This window comes from Lipomyces arxii (genome assembly GCF_038497795.1).
Source record: "Lipomyces arxii strain Phaff 12-163 unplaced genomic scaffold V1512scaffold_2, whole genome shotgun sequence".
In the NCBI taxonomy this organism is placed as follows: domain Eukaryota; kingdom Fungi; phylum Ascomycota; class Lipomycetes; order Lipomycetales; family Lipomycetaceae; genus Lipomyces; species Lipomyces arxii.
The window spans coordinates 152,242-177,500 of NW_027117701.1; the positions used below are offsets into that span (position 1 = coordinate 152,242).

Sequence of the window (25,259 nt, forward strand, 5' to 3'; positions counted from 1 at the left end):
AAGTTCACCGAAATTGTGTTCCGAGATGTCTAATGTTTGTAATAAGTAACACGAACATAGCAAGTTGCTGTCAATTCCGTGCATTTTACAGTTTCATAATGATTTTTGAAGGTAAAAAGTTTCGCGGCAATGCTCTTATTCGCGTAAGTATCGTCTACTACTCTGTCTGCATAACATACTCACTTCCACGCCAGGTCGGACTAGCAAAAAAGTTCTACGGGCTAGGTAAAATAAACGCCGACCGGATATGTTCCAAACTAGGCTTTTATCCATTTATGCGGTTTCACCAGCTAAGCGAGCCGGATTTGTTGGCCATGTCGAAAGAGTTGACTGCGTATGTGATTGAGGACGAGAAGCGACAGATCATGAGAGAAAATTTGAACCGGAAGCGTGCGATTGGAACGTATTCTGGTCGTAGACACGCTATGGGGTATGATTGCACGACATTGTGGTGAACAAAGTGCTAATGTTATCTAGATATCCGATCAGAGGACAAAGAACTAAGAACAATGCGCAAACTGCGAAACGACTCAATCGTGCGTTTAGACGGAACTACAGCAGTGCTACGCGGTCGTTTATACCAACGATAAATTGGCAAAGGTGTGTTTGCTTGCAGTGTTTAACAATGGATGTATACTAACAAAAGCGAAGTAAACTGATATCAACATTCCACACCACAATGCGATTCTTTCGCAAATAGTTAGAACAACTTGTACATATAAAATATAAATTGTCATTATTTTCCTAATATTACAAACAGTTCATACTAAATCAGTATACAGCCCAACCACGCAATTCGGTTCTCGTCGTAGCAAAACTCGGCATCGTGAAAATTCAATGGCTCCATTCCCAGAATCGTCAATCGCTTCTTTGGAAGCAACAAATATCTTTGACGCGTCTTCTTTCTGCGCTACTCCTCGGGCTGCTACTTTAATACACGCCATACTACGACATTCAAACAAAAAGCTCACCATCTAAACATAATCCAGTCTTGTTGTCAATTAAAATGAACCCGGTCGCTCGCACATTCAGCGTGCTTGATCTATACTTATTAACCAAATCCCCACTCGCTGCTCTTGTTATACAAACATTTTGTCAAACCATCCGTAAGCTGCAGACACAAACTCCATCTTATTGCTCTAATCCTCATCTCATCCCCAGAATATACAACATGGTTTAGGGTTTATCACCTCAATCTCGACATAACTTTTATATCATTCATTCTCTAAACTGAAACACAAAACTATTTATATAAAACTATGCCTTTCCTTACATCCCAGTTATTCCTTGCGTCAACATCAACCGTCCACCCCCGAGCATTCCGCCACCCAAGACTGGGGTCGTGTCCGCAATCGTCTGAGACTCTTTCGCCAACTTCTTCTGTTCTTCCACATACGCCTCCAATGCCTTCAACTTGGTTTCTTGGTCTCTCTTCTTGTTGATCAGATAAGGCTTTAAACGTTAGTATCGTGACCACACCATGTAAACGTAAACTTACCATCGTGAAATCGTTCAACAAGTAGCGCCAGCTAAGTTCGTTCACGATATCGTCTCTGATCAAAGAATAGCAAGTGTACAAGCATGCAGTGTAACACTCCTTGTTTCCGGTCTCAACAAAATATCTAAGCAACTCCTCCGCAACTTCAGATACACCGCTAGCAGCAGCGGTATCAATTGCATCCTTGTACAGCTTGTCAATCTTCGACAACTCAATAGACTGCTGCCATTTCTTGTTTTTGCGATAGATTCGCGCCGCAATCTGTCGGAAGAAAATCAAGTCATGCTTCTCAAGTCGGCGAGCAAGCTCCAAGGGGTCAAAGTTGTCGAAGTAGTCCACAGAGTCCCTAAGTGACTGGTAGTCCTCCTCTTCAATCAGCAAGTCATGGTATGCCGCATTGACAGCGGCATTGTTTTGCTCCTGAACTGCAACAAGGAACGGCTTGATCAGCGGCAAGTTATCAGACTTTTGGAACATCTTCACGGTTCGAGTAACATCGATCCGAGGCGTCAGCACTGTCAACAAGTCTGTCAACAACGGAGGCTGCTCGGACAAGTAAAAGTTGATGGCCCGATAATAAATCTCAAGGTTAGCAACCTTCACAATAATATCCTTGAATGCAGAGTGCTCGAACGCATCAGAAGCATGTTCCATGATTGCCAACGCCGCATTATCCCACTCATCATAGTGGCAATACAAAAACACCAGCTCGGGCCACAAATGAGCATCCTCGCACGCTCTGATAGCCTTAGGGATATTGATTCGCGACCAAAACAGCTTCAAATGCTCCATCATCTTTTCAGGATGATACTTCGAGTACAAAATCGCAAGCTCGGTGAACATTCCCATGTGAGCACGCTCAAGGCCAAGACCTTGCTCGAGCAATGCAATCAACTCATCAAAGTACCCGTTCTTCTCGTACGTAGCCACAAGGCTCTCAAGTTCTTCAGCATGCACAATCAGGTTAAGACCGCAAATCTGTGCAAGCCGGAACTCCTTCTTCTCAATACAAGCAGCATTAACCTGCTTCCAAACGTTAACGTTTCCTGCTTTTCGAGCAGAATCAACTGCCGCCTGGTAGTCTTCAAGGAACACCAAAGTAGACGCCAGTTTCGCCCAGTTGGAAACAGATCGGTACAGAACTCTTGCTGCATCAAAGTTCCTCTCTTCAAACAACTTGTCGCCAACAGCCTCGATATCAGCAACGTTGGGGCTAGACAGCAACTCTTCAAATTCTGGTAACTTGCCAATACGCGCATAAGACAAAAGCAGTTGACTGTCTACAAGCGGTTCGTGAATACTCTTTCTGGCCAACACCAAGAACTTAATCAGTTCTTCATCCTTGCCGGCATGCGACGCGATCTCAATGACTTCCTGGTAGTTGCTGCAGTCGTTTGCACGAATATAAGACTCAATCGCATCATTAACTCTCAATCCATTCAGCTGCGCCTTTCCGAGATAGCTCCACACATCTGGCAAATCGATCTTTTCGGCATATGTCTCAGCGCGATCGAGCGACATGACGTGGTCGACCAAAACACCGAGAGCCTGGACATGAAGGTTTTGCTTCTTGTAAATCTCAAAAGCTTCTTCATACAGCTCATTGTCGATCGCAATCTGCGCAATGTCTGTGGCGTCGTAGTTGTCGAGTCTGTGAACGTACCCCATAACCTTGGCCTTGTCTGCCTTGATAGCAGTCAACAACAATAGGTTTTGCAAATTCTCGCTGTCGTTGAATGGTGATGGCTCAAGGATGATCTTCTCCAATAGCTCAATCAGCTCGACTGGCAAATCAGCTGCCATAAAAGATTTCACCGCAACTGAAACGTCCTCCGGACTGGTAGATTCAGGCACTGCAGTAGCAACAATCTGATCGATCAATTGACGTCTAAACATGTTCGACTCGTCTAAAACAGCTGCCCATAAATCCTCGTCTGCGCGAGCGACAAGGTATCTAGCCTGGTGTTTGAACATCGAGTTATCGTTCGTGATCTTGACAAGCTCGAGATCGTTCTGTCCTTTCTCGTACGCTATAAACGCAAGGTAAGGATCACGCTTTTCGCAGTACTTTCCGACAACCAACGAGTTGTACAAGCTGTTCTCCCGCAAAAACTTTTCAGGGTTGTTGTTGCTGTCAATGTAAATCTTGGCCATCGCGTTGAACAGGGCGGGATCTTGCGAACCTGTCTGCATTGTAGCCTCCAAAAACGGCAAGATCAACTTCAAACGATTTCGCTTCTCAACTTCAGCGACAAGTTCGTCAATTGGAACTTGTCCCAACACAGTTTGCAGCAGCGACTTGATGATCGACTCATCGCAATCCACATCAATCAATCCGCCAACGACTGCTGGTGTACGTGAGGGGTTGACCTGCTGCACATAAGTCTCAATGAACTTAAACTGCTGGTTCTGATATAAGTAGAGAACCAAATCGTGGATGTATCCGAATCGATCGCACACGATGATGAGAGGTAGCTGGTCGGCCAATCTGGATTCCTTGAAGAAGTTCTTTACCTTTTCAGAGTTGTAGACGTTGTTGTCACGGCAAATGCGCTCAACCTCAGTAAATTGACCGATCTGGCAAGCAGACTGGATGTATTTCAGTACAACCTCCGGATCCTGGGTGAGATTAACGGTGCTCTGGAGATAGTAGAACAGGCCTTCGAATGACTTGAACTCTTCGAACATGGAGATGATACGTTGAGCACCAAGTAAATCGGAATACTTGATCGCAATCTGAATCACGACTTGCAGGTTCTGTCTCATGTTGACTCGAAGCATCTCTCGCAGGCATTCAAGCGCTTGGTCAGCAGTCAATTTGTTGCCAAAGAACGCCACGAGCCAGTCAGGGTTCAGTACGTTGGTATGAACAATGACACGCTTTATATCGGCAATGTCGGTGTAGTGCTCTAGAGCTCTTTGGAACAAACCAGCCTTCTCACACAAACTCGCAATTCTTTTCTTGTCGTAATGATTGAACATGTCGTTGCCAAGAATGGCGTCGGCAACTTGTGGCGCGCTCATTAAGTTCATCTCCAACAATCTTGTCTGCAAGGCACCCTGTTCGGGAAGATCACTCTTCAATGCGTCAAGCAAGAAAGCAGTAGCCTGCTGAATCATATTCTGGGACAAGAAAATGTCAACAACCTTGCTAATGTCAACAAGCGCGCCTTCTTCGTTGTTTGCCAACTGGGATGCAAACTCTGCACCCTTCTCCGGATTGATGCGAACAATGTTCAGCAACAGCGCCGCATAGTCAGGTCTGTAGCCAACCTTGGCACAGTATGGAAGAATTTTCTCAAACTGACCAGTTTCTGCAATACAGGCAACAACCTTGGGCGGAATGTTAGCACGCAAGTATATACTGAGTGCCAAAGTAATATCATGAGCGCGAACAATGTCACCAAGCTCCTCGGAGCATTCAAGCTTGTTCTCCTTCAACCACTTCTCAAGCAGCGGCTTTTTGTTTTGCAACATAACAGGACGAGCCAGCTCAATCGATTCATGACGGTTAAGCGTGCCCTTGTCAAGTAAAGTACCAAAAAAGGTGAGGATTGGCGATGGTTGTCCAGGAATAGCCGGCAAATGCTTGAACTGCTCGATGACCTGAGGAGTTCGAAGAATGCCTCGAGGCGACGTAGCAGCGACCTTAGCAGCGTCGCCATATTGACCAGCCGCGATCAACTGAGAAAATTGCTGGACATAGAGATCGTCAGCGCCACCTAATCCTGCACGTGAAGCTAGGCTGACTGCAAGTGAGATGTTGTTTAAAGTATCACGGATATAAGGGATGATTGTGCTTTCGTCAACAGAGACAGAGAGCACTTGGCCCTTTCTATTGATCGTCAAAATTCCAGACGATGCTTCGTGGGTCGAAGAGGTGAAAATAGTCTCAGAAGAGATTCTGTTCATATAAATGTTGACGCCGGAGTCAAGATCGTACAAATGAATGAAACCCCATTTTGTGACGAGATAGAGCACACCGTATTTCTCCGACACTTGCAATGCAACGGGGAAATCATTGTTAGCTTCCGCTGGAAAGAAGACGTCTACCGCTTTCTTATGGTATGTTGGTCCATCAGGTTGAGCATCAATTTCAACAATATGCAGCTTAGCTCCAGTCGCAGTACGAGTAGCAAATGCAAAAAGCTTAGTGTCGACTGCCGCGCCTTCCATTCTAAGTCTACCGAATGTCGCAACGTGTCCCTCAATTGCTTGAGACTGCTTACGGTCCATGGAGTACAATTGCATCGCGCCCACGACCCGGCCTTGTTGCTGCATGATGCCAATCAAAACCGACCACTTTCCGTCTGCATCAAGTTTATAGTTAATAATTTGAGTGCCCTATACATATATTGTTAATAATTGGTGAATATATATACTAAGTTACGCACGTTGAGCGAAACATGACGTTCAGTAATCTTGACAGGGGCAGCCTGAACTGAATCAATAATGTCCCAGTGGTAAATGGCTGTATCAGTAATAAGTCCGAGAGTCTTATCAGTTATCCATTTCCAGAACACGACATCTTCGTCCATGACATATGACTTAAGCTTTTCCTTCAGATCCAAGTTAAAGACTTGAAGCGTACGCCCTTGGGCGCGGACAGCAATGATGTTTGCGACTGGGTTCATAATTGCCGAGTCTGCTGTAATTTTGCGACGAACAGTGCTGTTTCCGTTGTGCAGGTCGACAATCACGACCTGCGCACTGGCATCAGTCTGTTCACGGATGCTGTAGACAACCAGTCAGCCAAACTGTATACGATAAGTTCAATTCAACGTACCAAATATAGTGATCACTTTCCAAAGTACATGAATTAAATCCAATTGCACTTTGCGGGATGCCAATTGAAGCAAGCTGCAAATGCTCTTGGAACTGGATTGGAAGTGTCTGTGCCATTGTTATTGTTATTTGTTAACAGAACACTGCCACTACATTGTCCAGTTAGTATAGCTTTAAAATAGATGTTTAAGCCGATTAAAAGTACCATCAATGGACATATCATCAGATCAGCAAAATACGCGATTGATGGAAATGTCAGATTGTACTCTGATTCGCGCTCAAACCCAAAGAGAACTTACCCAGATCAATTGAATAATCAGTGAGATCAGATTCGATTCGATGAATCAATCAGTTGTTAATTGTGATAAAATTACAGATCAAAAAGCAGTGTAGTTGAGCTTTTGATAATCTGCTTTAGGTACAAAGACGTGGTGACGTTGTCAGTTGACTTGTAGGAGTTCGACTTCACGCCTAAATGCTTCTTCGCATAAATCCTTACATGTTTATCCATATATGCCTGCACTGGCCGAAGCGGCTTACCAGAGCCAGCAAACGTGTCACATCAAGATACACTCTTACAAAATACTTGAAATAAACAAAACGCTTGTAATAAGCTATCTAAAATTACAATGAAATCCAAATTTGTCATAATCCAGTACAAACAAAACACCGTATACAATCATTTCCTATAATACAATTATTCGTCATTGATAAACACTGCTCCGTACTCGCCAACAAACGTTTGAACTAATGAGTTTGCAATATTCAATGTCGGTGCAAACACAATGGAAACTAGATAAATCAGCATGTCGACAAATGGTACTGTGATCCAAGTACATACTATTCCGAAGCGTCATTTTGTTTTTGTCAGAATTCTTAACTACCTTGACTAGGTAGCGCGACACTGCTTTCAGCACACTAAAGTTCTCTGAAGGGAGCTGTCGTAATAACACCTTCAACATATCCAACCGAGACTGTCTATTTTCAATGCTTTGGCACTGCATAAATTCATTTTTTAGTTCTTGCGTAAGAATAAGATCAGGCAACTCTCGAAGATACAATTTCATCAATCCAGCGATAGCATGCACATCGTAACGCGCTCCATCGTCGAGCAGATTCACGTCCGCGTCTTGGTTAAAGCGTTCCTTTAACGCTCGCATGACGCTAGTAGACGCACTTAACCTGAAAATTCCTTCTTCGTTGGCCGCATTCTTGACATCCAAGTACTCAATGCAGCGATACACAACCGACGGCAGCTTAACTTCGCCCACTTGTATGAATGAGATTTCAATTGCTTGAGACAAGGGTACTCCAAAAACGTCAGCAACAATCGTACTATTCAAGCTCTTAATCCCGCCTATCACAGGTTCGCCGTTATAACCTTTGTCAGGACCAAAATCAGCAAACTTTGGACTTAGCAAAACGGTCTCTTCATTCGTCGGTCTGATACCCAGCTCGCGGTACTCGTAGATTGGTGTGTTCTGGTAAGAGCTAATATCGATTTGCAGAAATTTTGAATTATCCAGTTGTTGCTGCTGCTGTTGCCGCAGCTGATCCGCAAGCGCCATAGACGACGGGTTAGACGACGATGGATTCGCAGCCGGTTCCTTTTTCAGCGAGAAAAAGCTTCGTTTCTTTTGTTTCTTCAAGTCCTTATCCGCATCTTTCACGCTCTCCGGTCGACTCAAATCAACGGTTGACGACGTCAAACCTGGAGGCTGAAGCTTTCCAAAGTGAGATGACATCGGGGTAGACAACGGTGTAAAAGAATTTGCTACAGAGCCAGGTGGACTCGGAGTCTGGTTGCCGCTATGTGAACTTTTTATGCTTTCTGCATACTCTCCACCTCCGATGGTGCTGGTATCTTCATTTCGAGGCTCAATCATGGTCAGTCTATCCTGTCGTGTCCGCCTTATTGGTGACGGTAGATTCAAACTAAGCGGCAGTTTCTTTTTTGGCGATGACACTGAAATGCTCGGCGCCGGAGATGCAATCCCAGACAAACTAGGACGCATGCTGATGATACTTTGCTGGTCACTTGCGATACTCTCTCGCGGAGACTTGATATGCTCTTTCAAAGCCTCGACCCAGTCGTCTCGGTCTTCGTCGTTTTCAGCACATAAAACATGTCTAGTCAGGGACCCAGAACCTTTCTTCTCAATGATTTGAAATGCGTGCCGGTAAGAATTATCTCCCGAGTTGAGATTTAGGTCTGGTTTCGTGACATCGGCGTTATCGAGCTTTATTGAACCAAGTTGCACGCCTCCCGCATTGTCAAAATACTGGAACTGGAACTCTTCAAGCACAAAATACCGCATTTTCCACCCACCAAAATTCTTGCCTTTCTTCGTCAAATAGCCTTCTTTGCGAGCCCCAGTGTCGTGCACCGCCATCGGGTCGATGATATCCGTCGACAAAAAACTGCAAAGCAGTTGTGCAGAATCATCTTTCAACGCTGGAATGCTTGTGACTGCAGAAAAGTAGCTCTCAATCGCCTTCCGTCGTTCGTCAACTTTGGACGGCGCCAAGCTGACAAACGCAGTTCTGTCCGGTGGTTTGGGAATCGAGAAATCCTGCAAATACCGGCGCAGCGAGGCATCCAACTCCATCAACATCAGCAACGACTTTGTGATTTTCCACCACTCCTTATCCGTCCCACGGTCGCGGATTGAGAGCGTGATCATCGGCTCACCGTTACTCCTAGACTTTTGCAGATTGCGCATACGTGACGATATCACCTGTATACTGATTGTAGGCAATGTTTCTTGAGTAATCAGCTCTGAAGTCGGATGGATAACGGGCACATTGTCATAATACGTTGATGCCGTTGACGAGGGCATAACCGCTGATGCAGGGATTAGCGAAGTTCGGCCCTTGAGTGTCTCTGGTGACGCAGGTGGGAAATAGACAGACGAGTCGTCTGGTTGAAGCGTTTGCTGGCTTTGAGGTGAACTGTTCGCCAAGTCGATTAATCGCATTATTGGTGACGTCTTTGGCGATTTCTTCAGCATGCCTACGCTTGTACCCTGAGGGTTTGTGTCAGCCACCGAGTTCGGGTACCGACTGTCGTCAATGCCGGTGAAACCAAGACCAGTATTTCTGTTTGTAAAAGTATTTGGGAAAAAAGACTGGACTCGTTTAGGGAACTCGGTCGGCGTGAGTTTCCCAGACGACGATCCGTCCTGACTTCTCATAGAAGCTAAGGTCGGCGTCACCGCATCGTCCTGGTCGACTGGAAAATCGTCTTCACTGTAGTCATCGACGTACTCAACCGACGAGCCTGAATCTCTCGGCTCTCGTGTTGACCAGCGAATCTTGTATTCATCCTGAGCCGTCGCCTCCCACGAAAAATCCGATGTTTGTCGCGAATGTGCAATATCTGAAACCAAATCTGCCCTCCATGAGATATCAGAATCCTGTATTTCCATAACCGGAATCGCAGAGTCGGACCGGTCAGGCAATGAGTCTTTGCCGGAAGGCGGGCCATCTTCCGCAGACTCATAGTTCGAGTTTGTGTCCACCGGCTGGTCAGACCCTGACGAACTCTGACTTTGCGTAAAGGCTAAATTAATGGTTTTGGCAAACTCCTTGGTAGACGAGTCGAGTGACCCAGAACTCGAAGTTGAGGTTTCTAAATCAGTTGCGCCCAACGAATGCAAATTGCTTGGCACTGGTGGTAATGGAATAACTGGAGGATTTAAAGGACTTTGTAATTCCATATTCGGTTTTCCAGCTGAATGCTTCAGCGGACTGCTGCTTTGACCATAATTTTGACCTTCAGTTTGTAATATTGTCGGCGGGTTTGAAATTGCACTGTCCCCAGAAAAACTTCGATCTAACTCATATTTAGACACTTATATATACACAAACCCAAATAAACTTACCATGACCAGTCACTCGTCTCGGTGCGGGAGTACTCTGCCCATCTTGAGCTTTCTTTAACTCTTCGATCTGTTCTTGTAACGACTTGACTTGATTTCGCAATCCGTCTCTCTCCTTCTCAACTGTGTACAGTTGCTGCCTGTAAAATTCGCAATTCTGTGATGCCTTTGTTACTTTTTCCTTCCATTCTGAAATCACAGTCTGCTGTTCAGTGATTAAGGTAGACAGGTCGAAGTTTTGCTGTTGCAATTTCGCTATCCGATTATCAGATCCGGTTTGGCCAAATGCGTCGGATACAATTGGTGTCTTTACAGATGACATTTTCACCAACTACCAAAACAACAAAGTATATATATAGTTTGAATTGATTATAGACTTTATAAGACAACACCAGTTGAGACTCCTAAATCAAAGCAGATCTGGGCGTGGAATTGTGAACACGCATACAGATGCGTACAATTCGCTATTATTGAGGCGAATGTACTTAAAGTCCAAGTATACTTAGGTGCACGCGTCCGCTCTGCAGAGTCAAGCCAAAAGACTGTCCGAGAGATGCCAATCGACGCGTACTTTCAAAAGCCCTATACTCCCCTAACCCCGTACTCCTAGTTCGTGAAGATAGATACATAGGTTACGTTTTTACATCTGATAAGTTAATTTAAAGGAAAAGCCGCTTATGGAGTATTCTGGTGTAACCGATGGTCAATCAGAGCCAGTAATCTGGCAAGTGTTGAAGGTAGAGGTGGTTATTTGAAGTTAAAATTCAACGTCGCCCGCTTAAAGTAGACAATGATCACAATGTGCATCAGTCAACTGTCGGCAGCTTGACAACCTCAGACGGTCAAATTATAGAGTATTCCAGTCCAGCGTCCTTTCTGGAAAATAATTATAGGTAGACTGACAGTGAGTTGTTTTGAGGCGTGGAAGCCACAATATGTGACTGATAAACCGAGAGTTAACCGTTCGTAAATCCAGTATTATGATACAAAGCAGAAAGCCTGAAAAGAGATAGCACAAATGTACACTTTCGAACCACGTTAAATGCAAATCCTACACCCTAAACAATCACAGATTGCGTTTTACACCTTTGGAATAAATGTCACTTTAGAATCCCATACCAGGAACGAATCCGCCCAAACCCCGACCAACTGCGCGAGCGACACCAGGACCTGGTGGCAGAACGCCCATTCTTGATGGTTCTTCTGATGGCGGCGGGGCTTCAACACTGACCGACACAATGTTCTCGCCGCGCAATATGATCAATCCCAGTGTCCGTTTTTCTTCCACATTTTCAGATGCTGACGTTGACACGCCCGTTCGTGCGCTCTGTCTCTTTGCTGCTGCTCCCCGCTTTGTGAGTCTAAATTCCTCGCAATCTGCAAGTACAATGTTCATAAACTATGTTGTCAGCCATATCCCACAACAGCAATTGTAATTAATGTATATACCTTATCGAACGCTAGCATTTGTCCTGTAAATTGTCTACCATCTTCTAAAATAATTCTCATCCGATAGTTGACCAGATCGGCCTATATGTATCAATCAGTATTGATGCATTTAAAATCAATTTGATCGTATCCTACCATTTTCGCGCGCTTTGATGCCTAGTATAGTGTTAGAAAAACGCTTGATATTACTTAGCCTGTTATTAATGCGTACCATTTTATGTGATGGGTTTTAGACAGTATAGATTGCAGTCTTGAATAACCTGATTGATTTCATTCGGGAGCGTTGACATCAGTTGTTCATGTTCTAAACACTGTGTCACTTACTCCATAACAATAAACTACACTTTTGCATGAACATGACCCATTCTAGGTCTCAACCCTACGCATTTCTACTTTGATGCAAACGGTCCGTGACTGCGTTTTTAATCACCTACCAAGTGTCACGAACCGTCGAAGTCAACGAAATTCACGAATCGTCAGAGTCCGCCAGTTGAATCCACCAAACAATCGTCAAAATGGTACGTCTGTCGTCAGTTATTACTTAACACAATTCTCTAACAAAATTGCAGAGCGAATCTTCAAACCCCATGCGCGAGCTCCGCATCGAGAAGCTCACTCTCAACATCTCTGTCGGTGAGTCTGGTGACAGACTTACTCGTGCCGCTAAGGTGCTTGAGCAGCTTTCTGGTCAAACTCCTGTGTACTCTAAGGCCAGATATACTGTCAGAACTTTCGGTATCCGAAGAAACGAGAGAATCGCTGTCCATGTCACTGTCAGAGGACCTAAGGTTAGTGGTAAAGAAGATGTGCTTGATGATGGACGTTAATAGAAATCAGGCTGAGGAGATTCTTGAGCGTGGACTGAAGGTCAAGGAGTACGAACTCCGACGAAAGAACTTCTCTGAGACTGGTAACTTCGGTTTCGGTATCTCTGAGCACATTGATCTTGGAATCAAGTACGATCCTTCTATTGGTAAGATAAAGTCATTATTAGATGTAAAGAATGTGAAGTTAAGACTTTAAGGTATTTACGGTATGGACTTCTATGTCTGCCTTGCCCGTCCGGGAAGCAGAGTCGCTCGACGCAAAAGAGCCTCCGCTAAGGTTGGAACTCAGCACAAGATTGCACAGGAGGACAGCATCAACTGGTTCAAGCAGAAGTACGATGCTATTGTATTGGTAAGTCGTATTACATGAACATGATGTGAACATTCACTAATGAATTGTAGTCAAAATAAATAGTATGGTAGAGTTTGGGAAAAAAGAATTCGGATCATTTGTATGTTAATATCAAGAAATCACCACATTCGAGCATTATGAAACGGTAATACGTTATATATAGTTGGTGTAGAATCATTTCCAAACTACGCACTGTCTAGTAGCGGTTGTGAAATACAAAATATGGGGTTGATGTTGAGATGTCCATGTTTTTAGCGCCCTTGTCGGTCCACATCTTCGAATACCTTTAATTAAGAATTCAACATCGTAGTAACAAATACAGCTGCATAATCCGACCAATCCCAATTTATTTAATTCTTCAATTAAACAATCAAATCCATCAATTTTTTCATTTCTTTGCATATGCATTGATAGTTACCCTGCCGCCGACTGATTCCCCGGGGGAGGTTTGACCGGGTACGACGGAAAGCACCGAAAGCCGCGGTACCCACCGGGACACCCAGCCAACCAGAGCTTGTTCTCGGGTCTGTCTCTAGACCTTTTTGAAGATATTTCGTTTGTTCTTGTCTCTTTAACTATTTCCAACTATTACCAATAAAAATACCCTCGGGTTCTTTCTTTGCATCTTCTAAAGAATTCGCAATGTTGAGAAATACAATTACGAAGGTTTGTTTTGTTTTATGCGTTAAGATAAAAGGTTATGGAACTGATGCTTTGTAAATATAGTCCCTTTCCCGTTCACCAATTCCCCTTGTTGGAGCACGGAACGCTTCAATTGCTGCTGATATTTTCCTGCCATTGAAGTATGGTGGAAAGTATACTGTCACTTTAATTCCTGGTACGCAATTCTGTACTGTATTCTGGTTGAACTGTAGTGTCGTATTAGAATCAATCAGGACTTTGATTAGATATGTCACAGAAATGGGGTACAATGTCATGTATATTGCTTGAACTCCGTTGTCTGCAGTAGTTGTTTTTTTTTTGCTGTCATAGATATACGATACTACACTAGGCTAAACTATGAACTAGACTAATAAGAACAGGTGACGGTATTGGTGCTGAAGTTACTGAATCTGTTAAGCAAATCTTCAAGGCCGACAACGTGCCTGTTGAGTGGGAGCAGGTTGATGTCAGTGGCCTCGGTGCCTCGACTGACGGATTCAAGGAAAGTGTTGCGTCTCTCAAGAAGAACAAAGTCGGACTCAAGGGAATATTGCACACCCCAGTCGAGCGAAGCGGCCATTCTTCGTTTAACGTCGCGCTCCGACAAGAGCTCGACATCTTTGCTTCGCTCGTGTTGATCAAGAACATTCCTGGTGTCGAGACCCGTCACTCTGGCATTGACATGTGCTTGATCCGTGAAAACACCGAGGGCGAATACTCTGGTCTTGAGCACCAGTCCGTTCCCGGCGTCGTCGAGTCGCTCAAGATTATCACCAAGTACAAGTCCGAGCGAATCTCGCGATTTGCATTTGAATTTGCGCTTAAGAACAACCGTGAACGTGTCACCGTCGTGCACAAGGCCAACATCATGAAGCTTGCTGACGGTCTGTTCAGAAAGACGGTCCAGGACATGGCTGCCGAGTATCCTACTCTCAAGACCAATGACATGATTGTCGACAACGCATCGATGCAGGCCGTCTCGTACCCTCAGCAGTTCGACGTTTTGGTCTTGCCTAACTTGTACGGTTCCATTCTGTCCAACATCGGTGCCGGTCTTGTTGGTGGACCTGGTCTGATTCCTGGCTGCAACATGGGTCGGGAGATTGCCGTTTTCGAACCCGGTTGCCGACACGTCGGTCTCGACATCAAGGGCCGTAACCAGGCCAACCCTACTGCCCTGATTTTGTCTGCATCAATGATGCTCCGTCATCTTGGCCTCGACAGCCACGCCAACCGTATTTCCAAGGCAGTCTATGCCGTCCTCGCCGAGGGCAAGGTCAAGACTCCTGACCTCAAGGGAACCTCGACTACATCTGAGTTCACCAAGGCTACTCTTGACAAGATGGAGTCCATGCTCTAAATAATTATTAGAATCCAACTTTTTAATGAGTTTCTACGTGTACCAAACCCCAAATCCGTATTTTCTATTTGTTTTGGTGTCTGAAATGTTTTGTTCGAACGAATGTATGAATATACTCGCGCATTTATTTGTATACGTGGTAGTTTAGCGTAGTATTATGGTCGTGTTTTGGTCGTACTAGACTGAGTTTCCAGGGGTCAACTCAAGTCAAAAGAGTGGGCTGCTTCGAAGAAACTCCAAACAATTTTAACATCAACCAAAGCCATTAACACGATGATTTTGACATTGCTTTCTTATGTCGGAATCGTGACTGGGTTTGTATTCTTGACATTGGCTGTCGGTACGTATGCTTTACGTGATATCAAGGTAATACGTACTAACTGTGAGTAGCTGCTGGATTATATTATCTATCTGAACTAGTCGAAGAGCATTCACGCTTCACGAAACGATTACTTGAGAAATTGATTTATGGAATTATTGCAGTTTATGTCCTGTTGCTTTTGTTTGATCATTTTCCGTTCTGGTTGACGATATTCTCTATCGTGACACAAATCGTGTATTTACAGAACATGAAGCAATTCCCATTTATTCAGTTATCTAGTAGTACATTCATTGCATCATGTGGTACGTGTTGTATCGTTTGATTGAATAAGTCATTACTAACAAATAGTTCTCGTCTTGCTGAATCATTACTTTTGGTTCCAGCATTTCTCCCGTCCTTCAATTCCGCCTCCTACATTGCGCGCCTCACCTTTATACGAACCCCCACCAATCTTCCCTCCCTTTTCTGAAGTTTCTTCGTTTTTCGGGATCTGTGTCTGGCTTGTGCCGTTCGCACTCTTCGTCAGTCTGAGCGCGGCTGACAATGTCCTTCCATCGACAATGGAGACAAACACTACTCTCGGCGGCTCGATGTCATCTGGTTTAGGCGAGAGTGCTGGTGCGGCAACGCTGAGAAAGGGTCAGGGAATGGCAAAGGTCGTGATTGGGAAAGTTAGAGAAATCGTGACCGATATTGCACGTGTGCTCGGGTTTGGAGACGATGGTCGGACAGGTAACGGTCGGATAGTTTAAAAGGGATATTTAAATGGTAAATTGTATTTGTAATTTGTATCAATAACACCAAAACTCCATAAACACACACACACACACATGAAATGCACAAGGGATCAAATCAAAACTTGGGTTTGCGCTTGCGGCCCGTGAACTGCGAATCCAGTGCAACAAGTTTGCCTCGTTTGCGCATGAGCTCCTTTTTCCTGATAATATACTCTTTCTTGGTCTCATCCTTTTTAGACTTGCGAACTTTTGCAGAGCCAGACCGGTCGATCTTGACTCCGTCCAGATTGATATCATCTGTCGTCACGTTTCCTACCGCAAGCACTAGATAATATTTTTTATTCTTTTTGCTTTCCTCATCATCAATCACAAGCCCACCCGAAAACCCAGCCGTCTTGGCCGCGTTTAAAATCGAAGCGGTCTGAGACTCATCGCGCGGGTAAAACTGACATGCTACTTTCCCACCGCGTCTGAGCGCAGCGTACATGGTGTCAAAAAACCTCGCCAGACGCTTTTTGGGGTCAGCTTCTGAGTGGTCTGCGTTGCAAAGCCACTGAATGGCTGAAATGCTAATGACCGCGTCGAAAGTGCCTGCTCTAAATGGAACACCGGCTCCAATATCAGCCAGCATCAAATCACCATCGACTTCCCTGTCCAGTGCAACTGACAACATTGAGAGTGATATATCCATTCCAACCCATACATGTCCGCCTTCCTGTGAGAGAATCTCACCGCTTAACCCAGACCCACAGCCAACGTCAAGAATGTGTTGATGAGAAGGAAGTTGTAACAATTCCAGCGCACGCAATGTCATGGCAGCTTGAATATGCTGAACCCGCGAAGACGAGGTGTATTTCTTCGACTCAATGTCTGAATAGAACACCTCTGGAGGTGCACTAATCTCAGGCCTAGACATTCTTTACTGTGATTTACTCAAAGCCAAATAAATATACTGAAGAAGTAAAAATTGCGAATAAAAAATATTGAGCCGCATCAGCTTATTACATAAGTTATTACATCAGTAGATTGTTAAAGTGCGGCTCTTCTCTATTGCTAATTGATAGAACTCAGCCAATCAAGCGGATGAACTAAGGTGCACTGACTCATCAAACAGTAGACCTTTACCCTTTGTTCAATTATAAATATCTCTGTAATGCAAAAGGTGCCGATTATTGCATTGTAGAATATAGTAACATCAACAAACGTAGATAAAAGTAAACATATTACTTAACAGGGAAGTAGTAAGCAAAGATTAATTTATTTATGATGTGATATAACATGATGCTTAGTAACTGCTTACATACACCAAGGTTTCTCCCTTGCAGTAAATTTGCATCTCTTTACTTGTTTAGGCAACAGTGACGCCATTTAGTGCCGTATACAACTGCTCAAGTTTTGTAATATAAATTACCATAAAATAAGGTTATATACTATCTTGCCATAGGTCACAAGTAACAATCACAAAATACTTGTGTTTGACGCGCGTCCCCTTATTAAAAGGTACCGTGACTCTAAAAATAACCAGTGTTCTATACCACGTTATTAATATGTAAATTAGCACATGCTTCTACGTACCTTCTTGTCTTGAACGTCGTACCTCATCCGCCACCAAACTTTATTGTGCTTATATTGTTTCCATCCATGATCTTTCTTTTAACTCTAATTGTTCTAAAGTGTTCGGATTCGCCCCTGCCCTGACCCTGGAATAGCAAACTGCCCTGCCGTGCCAAGTCATAGGTACGCACTCTCGGTCGACTATATATTTCTTCCGTCTCTCCCGTTTCTTTCTTCTTCTTTTTTCACCGTATACTCAAATACTTTATACATACTTTACATATACAAAAATGCAGTTTAACAAGATCGTTCTCGCCGCCCTTGCTCTCGTTGCTTCGGCTTCGGCTCAGTTGTAAGTTCCTTTTTATTATTGTATCATGTTCTGAAAAGAGTTTCTAACGAATTTTTTAGCAACAACTCCACAGCTACCAACACATCTGTTCCTACCTCTGCTACTCCTACCGCCTCTGAGTCGGCTGTTCCTACTGGTGCTGCTGCTCGTAACGCTCTTGGTGCCGGTGTTCTCGGCGCTGTCGTTGCTGGTGGCATTGCCCTTGTCCTGTAAGCGGCATAATTCATTCAAATTTTCTAAAATTGCTTGGTTATGATCAGTTCTTCCGGGGTTACAAGGTTGCATTTTTGTATTTACAATCAATAGAAATCTTGATATTCTAGATTTTACGGTACGATAGTTGGTTAATAGTGTGTATTCGACAGTTTTTTCTCTTTTTGTAATGAATTTTCTTTCGTATTTAAAAGAATATTAGGATTGAAAATGTTTTACATATTCCTTTAATCATTTATTTATTTATTTTGATTTGTGAATAAATTCATATATATACAATTGATTTTATATACATTGAATTCTGATTGGCTGAAGAAAACTTATTATATTTCCTAATTGAGCATATTGCCTAGTAATTTTCGATAGCAATTCTTGTATTAAATGGCTTGTGTTAAGAGACTTGTGCCGTAAAGTACAAAACATAAAGATTCTTTATCGAGGTCTATTGTTTGAACCGATAACTCGGCGTTACACAACAGAGAACCCTTAACTTTAGCTTGGACAGCACTAATTACCGCTCGATTGTTTGTCGGGACATACCCGACAAATTGGCTGGCGCTATCACCACAAACTGCCACAGGCATTACGTCAGTATTGTCACGAATGGTCAGTGTGAATGCGTACGAGTCCAGCTCTTCTATATAGATAGCATCCCACTTATGTTCGCTATCGGTAGTCTTACGTAGAATGCAGTCTTCAATCACACCGCGTATCCGATATCGATCACCTGTCTTTGAATATCTTAGGATTTCTGCTATTGAAGCTGGTTTGGCTTGTAAGTCACATACTGTTATAGCCTGCTTGACTGGGACTGCAGGCTGTGATGTAGGTTGAGTTGCAGGCTGCGTTGCTTGTACTTGTACGTCGAGCTCGGCCGGATCTTGCTTTGCTTCTTGTAAGTTTGCTTCTCTCAATCTGAGCTCGGATACGGCCGGGTCAGAAGCTTGTAGTATCGTAAAGTTGCGATTATAAACTGCAACTGCAACCAATGACCCAGTATCTAGTTGAATCATAAGATTAGAGAATCGCACAATCTGACCCACTTGTATTTGACTCGCATCGGCTTTGTCCATAAGCACATTAAATAAGAAATAGTCCCTTCCCGTGTTTGTATCCGATTTCTTTATACTGTAATCAGTCACATGTAACAATGGAGAACCATTTCGAACTCTGAGTGCATGGACTTCAACAAGCATGTCTGCAATCATTCCTGCTTCAACATCTTTAAGTAACATCAACTTCGAACGCAGAGTTCCGGTATCAAGCATATCTGTTCGTAGTCTGTTGAACCTCCGAATCATGTTCTCAGCTCGGTCTTGTTCAAGAACTAAATTTATACTCTTCTTTAGTGACCGCTTGTCGTTAAAGTCCCATGCTATGTAAGCACTTTGAGGCGTGGTCATACACTGTATTTGTCCATCTTGTGTGCTTATGATCTATTTTATCAGTCTAAATCGCGATCCTCTTACTATAGCCAACCTTCACTCTCGTAAAGAGCACAAAATCTCCATCACTCAAGTTCGACACAGCTTTCCTGACCCTCAAAACCAAACAATGCTCCTCTGCTGTGCATGAATTATCACGCATCACGATTTCTGTAATCACATCTATAAATTATTATTGTGATTCCTATTAAATCATAGCGACGCCCTCACCGCCTGCTTTAGTCCGTCTAGGCTCACCAACCTTAACAATCAATCCTATTACTTGATACAAATTCTTTGGATTAGCATGTTCACGCCCTATGGCTGCTAGCTGTCTTAACAAATTCCCATTGCTTGTCTCCATCGCTGATTCAGACGCAGACTATGGTACGTTTGAGTACATAATTTACGCGTTGTGTTTAGCTTTACATTCAAACTTTATCTTATTTCTCCATAATGACTCCATCATAAAAACACTTGACAATACCTCCAATTGGTACTGATATGGTTATGACATACGACGTTTCTTGTTAACCGAATCGCCCTCCTCGTCCGATATTTCTGGTGTTCCTCGGACGCTGCCCTGGGTTGACTCTTCAATCCTCATCTGGCGTCGCTTGAGCAGATCCATCGCAGCCGGCGACGTCTTAGACAGTACTCTAATAAAAGACTTGGTTACTTCCTTTCTGTCACCGCGGGCTCTGCATTCTAGCAAGCGATTGTGGTCGTACCTTGGCACCAACCTCTCAATCACAATCACGTCCCCAACAGTGACTGTATTTAAAACGTAAGCCAAGTTGCCGTCGAAAAGCGCGACATCAAGGCTTAGCTTAGTGGGTAATGTTTCAGACACGAAATTGCTCGGCAGCCATAACGACCTAAACTCGGGATTCTCAGTGTAGTCTGTAACTTTGATTGAAAAGATTTGGTTGTACGACCTGATGTCGACCACCTGGCAAATCACTTTGACCTCGCTATACCCCCGTACGCGTAAATCTCGTAGTAACGTGAATCCGGGAGGCGTCGTCGCTGTCTGGGTGATTCTGTCGCCAAACTCAGACTGCTGGGAACTCCAACTCGGCGATGACGCGATTGCAGGCGATGGCTTGACTGGCTGTGCCGTCTTGGCCGATGGTGGTGACGGCTTGACTGGAGGAGTCTTGACCGAAGTCGTCTTGGCTGTGCATTGTGTTGTCAAATCCAAAGCAGCAGGTTTGCTGTCAATGATGTTGACCGCACTCTGTTGCAGCAAAAGCCTGATGTGGCACTCGCTAAAATCGCGAACGTACGCGCGCGCCTCATTCTTGTCAATATGTTTTGATGGAGTTTTAATCAACTCAAGCGGATTTAAAGGAGACCATCCGATGAATGATGGTGTGACGTCATTGGAACAGCTTATCTCAACTTCACCATTTGTTTGACGAATCTGATTGTTAGTGCTTGGTCTGTTTATTGTACTTTCAGTAAAATCGTACTTTCATATTGGAGAACTCATAAAACTGACCGATCTTGAACTTGGGCAACGGTGCATTGCTTGTATCCCAAACCGTGACCTCAACAGACGGTATATTGTTCCTCAAAAGTGACGCGTCCGCTATTAACAAGCCCAATCCTACTACATACAACTCAACGACAATACTTCACCTCTTCACTCAATCAACTCACCGACAGGACCAATATGTTTGACATATCCAGATTCAATTCGACCTCTAATTGCAACTGGCGAAGATTCATTCAAGTATGCAAATACATCTGCCAATTCATACAGCAGTAGACAATTGACACTCATCTTTCCTTGCTTAAAGTAAGCCAACTTTGCATTGAAAGTGCGTCGAATTCTAAGACGCGATTCTAGTCACGTGACTACGCGTGTAAGGAGGGTAAATACAGCTTTGTATTATTATACTGTTTAACTGTGTATAACACCATAAATATACACCATAACACAATAAACCAACGCATGGAAATCAAAACAAATTCCTCCGGTCCAAAAATCACCATTCAAAACTCCTCTTTTTCCTTTTCGACCACCTTTAATACCGATTCGCGATGGACGCAGACACGACGACACGTTTCGTGCCTGAGCACAGACGAACGAACTTCAAAAACAAAGGCCATTTCCGCGCTGACGAGCTTCGTCGCAGGCGTGAAGAGGCCCAGGTTGAGATCCGCAAGGCGAAACGCGAAGAATCGCTTGCCAAACGTCGTAATCTCACTTTGCCTCAGACTCAAGTCGATGCCAGCCAGAGTGAAAGTGAAGACGAAAACAACGCAGAAAGTCAGGTATGGTCTTTGTGATCGTTTGCATAGATGTGATAGCTGATAATCTCAGCTTAATGAAGACTTGCCGGAAATGATCCAGGGCGTATTTTCGGATTCGATCGATGATCAGATTAAATCGACAATCAAATTTCGCAAATTGCTTTCCAAAGAACGTAACCCTCCAATTGAAAAGGTCATTGCTTGCGGTGTCGTGTCGAGGTTTGTTGAGTTTCTAAAGTCCCCTCATTCAATTATACAATTTGAGGCGGCTTGGGCACTTACAAACATTGCTTCTGGATCTTCAGCTCAGACTAGGGTCGTTATTGACGCTGGTGCAATCCCGATCTTTGTCGAGTTGTTAAGCTCTTCTGAGGCTGATGTAAGAGAGCAAGCTGTCTGGGCACTCGGCAACATTGCCGGTGACTCGCCTGCCTGTCGCGATATCGTTCTCCAGGCTGGTGCTTTGAAGTCACTGCTTGTTCTCTTAAACGATTCACGTAAGCTTAGTATGCTCAGAAACGCTACGTGGACATTGAGCAATTTCTGCCGTGACAAAGCACCCCAGCCGGAATGGTCTCTGATCTCGGCTGCTCTTCCTGTTTTGGCTCGTTTGATCTACTCGTTGGATGACGAGGTTTTGATTGATGCGTGCTGGGCCATCTCATATCTGTCTGATGGTTCAAACGATAAGATCCAGTCTGTCATTGAGGCCGGTATTCCCCGCCGACTTGTCGAGCTTCTCTTGTATGTATATTTTTACACTTTATGTTTTACAAATACTAACGGTTAGACACCCGAATACATCTGTTCAGACTCCTGCTTTACGATCGGTGGGAAACATTGTGACCGGTGATGATGTACAAACCCAGGTCATCATCAACTGTGCCGCTTTACCTGCTCTTCTGACTTTATTGTCATCGCCTAAAGATGCCATCCGCAAAGAGGCATGCTGGACAATTTCCAACATCACTGCCGGCAACAATGCTCAAATCCAGGCCGTCATTGACAGTAACTTGATTCCACCGTTGATTAACCTGCTCGCGAACGCGGACTTCAAAACCCGTAAAGAAGCGTGCTGGGCTATTTCGAACGCCACGTCGGGAGGATTGGCCAAGCCTGACCAGATTCGGTATCTTGTTAGCCAGGGCTGTATCAAACCATTGTGCGATCTGTTGACATGCATGGATAACAAGATTATTCAGGTTGCGCTCGACGGACTCGAAAACATTCTAAAGGTCGGCGAGCAGGACAAGATCAACACTGGTTCAAGTGTAAATGCATATGCTGTTTACATTGAGGAAGCCGGTGGAATGGAAAAGATCCATTCGCTGCAGAACAGTGCGAATGAGGACATCTACTTGAAGGCTTACAATATTATTGACAAGTATTTCTCGGACGATGATATTGCCGAAGAAACTGGTCTTGAACCTCAACATGCTGGAGACACGTTTGGATTTAGTGCTGGTGACGGTACTGGATTCTCAGATAGCCAAGCCCAAACATTCAGTTTCTCGAACGATAACAACATGTTGTCGTAGAATATTGTTTAGAATTTGTTTTGTCAGTCATTACGGTGTTTTGTTGTGTTCATATGTATTCCCTCCCATTGTTGTATCTGTGTATACTCATTTGCTGTTTTGTTTTTTAAAATCATTTGTCATGTAGGATGTTCAGCTCCATTTATAGTCTAATGTAATTTGCTTTTCGACTTTGTGATATAACTTTCGTTAAGCTACTAATATTTATCATTTCTTGTATGTATGTATGTTTGTGCGTTTGTATGTTGAGTAGTCTAATGTAATGTTTATGTATTCACGTAATGCTATCTTTTTCTTCTTTCCAAGCTACGAATTCTGTTTGCAAATGGTCTTTTAACTTTTTGAACTGGTTTGTAAAGTTTTGGCGGCATCGCCAGCAAATTAGGTTGGATGAAATAATGGTGGCACAATATGCCTTGTCATTGACCTTGTCCGACTTGGTGATACTTTCCAGCTTGTCGAACGGGACAAAGAAGTCAGTGTTAAACGTGTTGTAATGTTTTTTGTTTTTCAGAGAGGGCGAGATGTTGTCGCGCGACTTGACGTGGATGTGCAAGTTGTTCATCGACGGGATCGCGTGCACGCCTATTTCGATATCGTCTTCACTGCATTTCTTGCCTATTTTCTGCTGTAATTTTTCAATTGCAATTGTGACGCACTCAGATACAGCCACTTTCATTGACAAGTAAAACTCGGTTGTACCCGACACCGTGCTGATCTCAGGGCATAGCGCTGTGAAGGGATGTAAATGAGTACGAGATTGATTCCGAGGCAACAACAGCAAGTGAATGCTTGACTTTGGATATTTATCGTATATCAATGTGTATTCGTCTGTGTACTTGATGACTTCGCCTGACTTGGCGGATTCTGGACTTGAGACGAAGATTTGTAGTGCGTCAGCGAATGATGTCGTCGTGATCGTGCGTGTGTCGAATTTGGCACGTTTTGGGCTCGACATTAATACGGAGACTACTCGTGTCAGTTCATATCATTATAGCAACTCGTGCGCTCACGTGCGTTCCTTTTTGCAGGCATCTTTTGGCTGAACTTGACAACTAATCCTGACATCCCAAGAATTTGTTTAGATAATCGCCGCAGGTACTGAGGCTTTTCCCCCACTATCCTTATCGTACAGTTTCGCCCCGGGAATTCAGCACTTAAACGGCAAAAGAATGGCTTAAACCAAATGGCTCGCCTGCGCAAGAAGTATCCGCCGAAGCAATCATTACCACAAGCGTTTGTGGCGGCGCAGTCGACCACGCTGCCAGCGTACACTCCCCCAATACCTCCTAAGCAACAACAACCACAACAGCAGCGGTCGCCTGCGTCGTCTGTTTTACAGCCATTGCTCTCCCACACGTCTTCAGGTAGTTCACATTCAAATTCAATTTATCCGGGCAGCGTCGCGTCAGGATCCAGTAATGAATTCTATTTTAATGGGCCGGAGTTAGAATCAGAATCAAGTGGTTCGAGGACGACTATACAGAAATCGGGGCAAGGATCGATTAAACGTCTGGCAAAGGATGGATCTTTCACTAAGCCGGTGAGTGTAGTTTACTGATGCGAAGGTATTGAATACTGATGCAGGCAGTTTCTGCCAGCATTGGACTCTTTATTGTTACATTCATCTATACCACGAAGCGTACGTTTGGTTATTCTCTCTACGACTGTGACACTGATTTACTCATTAAAAGCAATCTATATCAACAATTCTATCTACTTCTGACACTCACGATCTTGACCCCGACACAAGACCACGAAACAAAATCCACAGACTTGGGTCGTCTTCTCTCTTAACATTATCATCACTCTCAGCTTCCTCCTCTTCGATGGGCGGACCCGCTTTGCCAGTCATCTCATCATTAACAAACCGGCATCGGAACTCAGATTCGTGAATTATATTTGTTTCTTAGTAACCGTTTCCAGTAATTAAGAGTCATTTTGATATAAGGACGAAGTTGTGCATCAGCCACAATATGAGCCGCATTGTAATTTAATCCGGGTAACAGTGCTAGCATTTGCCAGCAATATAAACTATTCAA

At 44.0% G+C, this 25,259-nt stretch overlaps 15 protein-coding genes across 15 annotated transcripts; 7 read left to right on the top strand and 8 right to left on the bottom strand.

Moving 5' to 3' along the window:
- Nucleotides 1-44: 44 nt before the first annotated feature.
- V1512DRAFT_257570 (mitochondrial 37S ribosomal protein uS13m) lies at nt 45-757 on the top strand. The gene is made up of 4 exons (XM_066915254.1): nt 45-143; nt 195-430; nt 478-600; nt 652-757. The coding sequence occupies exons 1-4, from the start codon at nt 99-101 to the stop codon at nt 698-700; spliced, it is 453 nt and encodes a 150-aa protein (XP_066773371.1). The 5' UTR covers nt 45-98; the 3' UTR covers nt 701-757.
- On the bottom strand, nt 643-1,169 carry V1512DRAFT_59873 (uncharacterized protein). Its single transcript, XM_066918447.1, has 3 exons — nt 1,090-1,169; nt 972-1,042; nt 643-922 (listed from the first exon to the last, which is right to left on the bottom strand). Exons 1-3 carry the CDS (start codon nt 1,128-1,130, stop codon nt 762-764), a joined length of 273 nt encoding a protein of 90 aa, XP_066773372.1. The 5' UTR covers nt 1,131-1,169; the 3' UTR covers nt 643-761.
- Nucleotides 1,145-6,720, bottom strand: V1512DRAFT_257573 (uncharacterized protein). Its single transcript, XM_066915255.1, has 5 exons — nt 6,583-6,720; nt 6,285-6,432; nt 5,893-6,232; nt 1,499-5,842; nt 1,145-1,452 (listed from the first exon to the last, which is right to left on the bottom strand). The coding sequence occupies exons 2-5, from the start codon at nt 6,398-6,400 to the stop codon at nt 1,270-1,272; spliced, it is 4,983 nt and encodes a 1,660-aa protein (XP_066773373.1). The 5' UTR covers nt 6,401-6,432; nt 6,583-6,720; the 3' UTR covers nt 1,145-1,269.
- Nucleotides 6,721-6,980: 260 nt separating this feature from the next.
- Nucleotides 6,981-10,486, bottom strand: V1512DRAFT_269514 (uncharacterized protein; the record flags this gene model as incomplete). Its single annotated transcript, XM_066917573.1, has 3 exons — nt 6,981-7,075; nt 7,125-10,118; nt 10,168-10,486. 3 exons carry the CDS (start codon nt 10,484-10,486, stop codon nt 6,981-6,983), a joined length of 3,408 nt encoding a protein of 1,135 aa, XP_066773374.1.
- A 783-nt stretch (nt 10,487-11,269) lies between these two features.
- On the bottom strand, nt 11,270-11,827 carry V1512DRAFT_251138 (uncharacterized protein; the record flags this gene model as incomplete). The annotated part of the gene is made up of 4 exons (XM_066914671.1): nt 11,270-11,563; nt 11,614-11,694; nt 11,749-11,769; nt 11,825-11,827. 4 exons carry the CDS (start codon nt 11,825-11,827, stop codon nt 11,270-11,272), a joined length of 399 nt encoding a protein of 132 aa, XP_066773375.1.
- A 235-nt stretch (nt 11,828-12,062) lies between these two features.
- On the top strand, nt 12,063-13,125 carry V1512DRAFT_257579 (60S ribosomal protein uL5). The gene is made up of 5 exons (XM_066915256.1): nt 12,063-12,131; nt 12,183-12,401; nt 12,451-12,586; nt 12,638-12,792; nt 12,843-13,125. Exons 1-5 carry the CDS (start codon nt 12,129-12,131, stop codon nt 12,849-12,851), a joined length of 522 nt encoding a protein of 173 aa, XP_066773376.1. The 5' UTR covers nt 12,063-12,128; the 3' UTR covers nt 12,852-13,125.
- A 211-nt stretch (nt 13,126-13,336) lies between these two features.
- V1512DRAFT_257583 (uncharacterized protein) lies at nt 13,337-14,948 on the top strand. Its single transcript, XM_066915257.1, has 3 exons — nt 13,337-13,458; nt 13,519-13,630; nt 13,836-14,948. Exons 1-3 carry the CDS (start codon nt 13,435-13,437, stop codon nt 14,813-14,815), a joined length of 1,116 nt encoding a protein of 371 aa, XP_066773377.1. The 5' UTR covers nt 13,337-13,434; the 3' UTR covers nt 14,816-14,948.
- A 68-nt stretch (nt 14,949-15,016) lies between these two features.
- Nucleotides 15,017-15,952, top strand: V1512DRAFT_257585 (transmembrane adaptor Erv26). Its single transcript, XM_066915258.1, has 3 exons — nt 15,017-15,155; nt 15,206-15,439; nt 15,486-15,952. Exons 1-3 carry the CDS (start codon nt 15,089-15,091, stop codon nt 15,887-15,889), a joined length of 705 nt encoding a protein of 234 aa, XP_066773378.1. The 5' UTR covers nt 15,017-15,088; the 3' UTR covers nt 15,890-15,952.
- A 37-nt stretch (nt 15,953-15,989) lies between these two features.
- On the bottom strand, nt 15,990-16,790 carry V1512DRAFT_203227 (S-adenosyl-L-methionine-dependent methyltransferase; the record flags this gene model as incomplete). Its single annotated transcript, XM_066913285.1, has 1 exon — nt 15,990-16,790. The coding sequence occupies one exon, from the start codon at nt 16,788-16,790 to the stop codon at nt 15,990-15,992; it is 801 nt and encodes a 266-aa protein (XP_066773379.1).
- Nucleotides 16,791-17,648: 858 nt separating this feature from the next.
- V1512DRAFT_257590 (uncharacterized protein) lies at nt 17,649-18,321 on the top strand. The gene is made up of 2 exons (XM_066915259.1): nt 17,649-17,780; nt 17,840-18,321. Exons 1-2 carry the CDS (start codon nt 17,719-17,721, stop codon nt 17,991-17,993), a joined length of 216 nt encoding a protein of 71 aa, XP_066773380.1. The 5' UTR covers nt 17,649-17,718; the 3' UTR covers nt 17,994-18,321.
- V1512DRAFT_257592 (uncharacterized protein) lies at nt 18,216-19,800 on the bottom strand. Its single transcript, XM_066915260.1, has 3 exons — nt 19,649-19,800; nt 19,473-19,600; nt 18,216-19,429 (listed from the first exon to the last, which is right to left on the bottom strand). The coding sequence occupies exons 1-3, from the start codon at nt 19,779-19,781 to the stop codon at nt 18,371-18,373; spliced, it is 1,320 nt and encodes a 439-aa protein (XP_066773381.1). The 5' UTR covers nt 19,782-19,800; the 3' UTR covers nt 18,216-18,370.
- Nucleotides 19,801-19,841: 41 nt separating this feature from the next.
- V1512DRAFT_257594 (uncharacterized protein) lies at nt 19,842-21,227 on the bottom strand. Its single transcript, XM_066915261.1, has 3 exons — nt 21,083-21,227; nt 20,893-21,032; nt 19,842-20,843 (listed from the first exon to the last, which is right to left on the bottom strand). Exons 1-3 carry the CDS (start codon nt 21,204-21,206, stop codon nt 19,926-19,928), a joined length of 1,182 nt encoding a protein of 393 aa, XP_066773382.1. The 5' UTR covers nt 21,207-21,227; the 3' UTR covers nt 19,842-19,925.
- Nucleotides 21,228-21,432: 205 nt separating this feature from the next.
- On the top strand, nt 21,433-23,520 carry V1512DRAFT_289174 (armadillo-type protein). Its single transcript, XM_066918166.1, has 3 exons — nt 21,433-21,700; nt 21,750-22,423; nt 22,470-23,520. The coding sequence occupies exons 1-3, from the start codon at nt 21,467-21,469 to the stop codon at nt 23,215-23,217; spliced, it is 1,656 nt and encodes a 551-aa protein (XP_066773383.1). The 5' UTR covers nt 21,433-21,466; the 3' UTR covers nt 23,218-23,520.
- Nucleotides 23,448-24,576, bottom strand: V1512DRAFT_257597 (HIT-like domain-containing protein). The gene is made up of 2 exons (XM_066915262.1): nt 24,231-24,576; nt 23,448-24,186 (listed from the first exon to the last, which is right to left on the bottom strand). The coding sequence occupies exons 1-2, from the start codon at nt 24,283-24,285 to the stop codon at nt 23,492-23,494; spliced, it is 750 nt and encodes a 249-aa protein (XP_066773384.1). The 5' UTR covers nt 24,286-24,576; the 3' UTR covers nt 23,448-23,491.
- On the top strand, nt 24,226-25,220 carry V1512DRAFT_257599 (uncharacterized protein). The gene is made up of 3 exons (XM_066915263.1): nt 24,226-24,760; nt 24,809-24,859; nt 24,912-25,220. The coding sequence occupies exons 1-3, from the start codon at nt 24,404-24,406 to the stop codon at nt 25,110-25,112; spliced, it is 609 nt and encodes a 202-aa protein (XP_066773385.1). The 5' UTR covers nt 24,226-24,403; the 3' UTR covers nt 25,113-25,220.
- Nucleotides 25,221-25,259: the final 39 nt, after the last annotated feature.

Coding starts and splice junctions, on each gene's coding strand:
- V1512DRAFT_257570 (XM_066915254.1), top strand. CDS start 99: ATGATTTTTGAAGGTAAAAAGTTTCGCGGCAATGCTCTTATTCGC. Junction 144..194: donor GCGGCAATGCTCTTATTCGC/GTAAGTATCGTC, acceptor CTTCCACGCCAG/GTCGGACTAGCAAAAAAGTT. Junction 601..651: donor CCAACGATAAATTGGCAAAG/GTGTGTTTGCTT, acceptor ACAAAAGCGAAG/TAAACTGATATCAACATTCC.
- V1512DRAFT_59873 (XM_066918447.1), bottom strand. CDS start 1,130: ATGGAGTTTGTGTCTGCAGCTTACGGATGGTTTGACAAAAT. Junction 1,043..1,089: donor TACGGATGGTTTGACAAAAT/GTTTGTATAACA, acceptor TAATAAGTATAG/ATCAAGCACGCTGAATGTGC. Junction 923..971: donor GACTGGATTATGTTTAGATG/GTGAGCTTTTTG, acceptor TTAAAGTAGCAG/CCCGAGGAGTAGCGCAGAAA.
- V1512DRAFT_257573 (XM_066915255.1), bottom strand. CDS start 6,400: ATGGCACAGACACTTCCAATCCAGTTCCAAGAGCATTTGCAGCTTGCT. Junction 6,233..6,284: donor GAAAGTGATCACTATATTTG/GTACGTTGAATT, acceptor GGTTGTCTACAG/CATCCGTGAACAGACTGATG. Junction 1,453..1,498: donor TGTTGAACGATTTCACGATG/GTAAGTTTACGT, acceptor TAACGTTTAAAG/CCTTATCTGATCAACAAGAA.
- V1512DRAFT_257579 (XM_066915256.1), top strand. Junction 12,402..12,450: donor TCACTGTCAGAGGACCTAAG/GTTAGTGGTAAA, acceptor AATAGAAATCAG/GCTGAGGAGATTCTTGAGCG. Junction 12,587..12,637: donor CAAGTACGATCCTTCTATTG/GTAAGATAAAGT, acceptor TAAGACTTTAAG/GTATTTACGGTATGGACTTC.
- V1512DRAFT_257583 (XM_066915257.1), top strand. CDS start 13,435: ATGTTGAGAAATACAATTACGAAG. Junction 13,459..13,518: donor TGAGAAATACAATTACGAAG/GTTTGTTTTGTT, acceptor TTGTAAATATAG/TCCCTTTCCCGTTCACCAAT. Junction 13,631..13,835: donor TACTGTCACTTTAATTCCTG/GTACGCAATTCT, acceptor TAATAAGAACAG/GTGACGGTATTGGTGCTGAA.
- V1512DRAFT_257585 (XM_066915258.1), top strand. CDS start 15,089: ATGATTTTGACATTGCTTTCTTATGTCGGAATCGTGACTGGGTTTGTA. Junction 15,156..15,205: donor ATTCTTGACATTGGCTGTCG/GTACGTATGCTT, acceptor AACTGTGAGTAG/CTGCTGGATTATATTATCTA. Junction 15,440..15,485: donor TACATTCATTGCATCATGTG/GTACGTGTTGTA, acceptor ACTAACAAATAG/TTCTCGTCTTGCTGAATCAT.
- V1512DRAFT_257590 (XM_066915259.1), top strand. CDS start 17,719: ATGCAGTTTAACAAGATCGTTCTCGCCGCCCTTGCTCTCGTTGCTTCG. Junction 17,781..17,839: donor GCTTCGGCTTCGGCTCAGTT/GTAAGTTCCTTT, acceptor CGAATTTTTTAG/CAACAACTCCACAGCTACCA.
- V1512DRAFT_257592 (XM_066915260.1), bottom strand. CDS start 19,781: ATGGAGACAAGCAATGGGAATTTGTTAAGACAGCTAGCAGCCATAGGG. Junction 19,601..19,648: donor TAGACGGACTAAAGCAGGCG/GTGAGGGCGTCG, acceptor AATAATTTATAG/ATGTGATTACAGAAATCGTG. Junction 19,430..19,472: donor TGCTCTTTACGAGAGTGAAG/GTTGGCTATAGT, acceptor CTGATAAAATAG/ATCATAAGCACACAAGATGG.
- V1512DRAFT_257594 (XM_066915261.1), bottom strand. CDS start 21,206: ATGAGTGTCAATTGTCTACTGCTGTATGAATTGGCAGATGTATTTGCA. Junction 21,033..21,082: donor CAAACATATTGGTCCTGTCG/GTGAGTTGATTG, acceptor AGTTGTATGTAG/TAGGATTGGGCTTGTTAATA. Junction 20,844..20,892: donor ATGAGTTCTCCAATATGAAA/GTACGATTTTAC, acceptor ACTAACAATCAG/ATTCGTCAAACAAATGGTGA.
- V1512DRAFT_289174 (XM_066918166.1), top strand. CDS start 21,467: ATGGACGCAGACACGACGACACGTTTCGTGCCTGAGCACAGACGAACG. Junction 21,701..21,749: donor AAAACAACGCAGAAAGTCAG/GTATGGTCTTTG, acceptor TGATAATCTCAG/CTTAATGAAGACTTGCCGGA. Junction 22,424..22,469: donor CGACTTGTCGAGCTTCTCTT/GTATGTATATTT, acceptor ACTAACGGTTAG/ACACCCGAATACATCTGTTC.
- V1512DRAFT_257597 (XM_066915262.1), bottom strand. CDS start 24,285: ATGTCAGGATTAGTTGTCAAGTTCAGCCAAAAGATGCCTGCAAAAAGG. Junction 24,187..24,230: donor GCCTGCAAAAAGGAACGCAC/GTGAGCGCACGA, acceptor TGACACGAGTAG/TCTCCGTATTAATGTCGAGC.
- V1512DRAFT_257599 (XM_066915263.1), top strand. CDS start 24,404: ATGGCTCGCCTGCGCAAGAAGTATCCGCCGAAGCAATCATTACCACAA. Junction 24,761..24,808: donor ATGGATCTTTCACTAAGCCG/GTGAGTGTAGTT, acceptor TGATGCAGGCAG/TTTCTGCCAGCATTGGACTC. Junction 24,860..24,911: donor ATTCATCTATACCACGAAGC/GTACGTTTGGTT, acceptor ACTCATTAAAAG/CAATCTATATCAACAATTCT.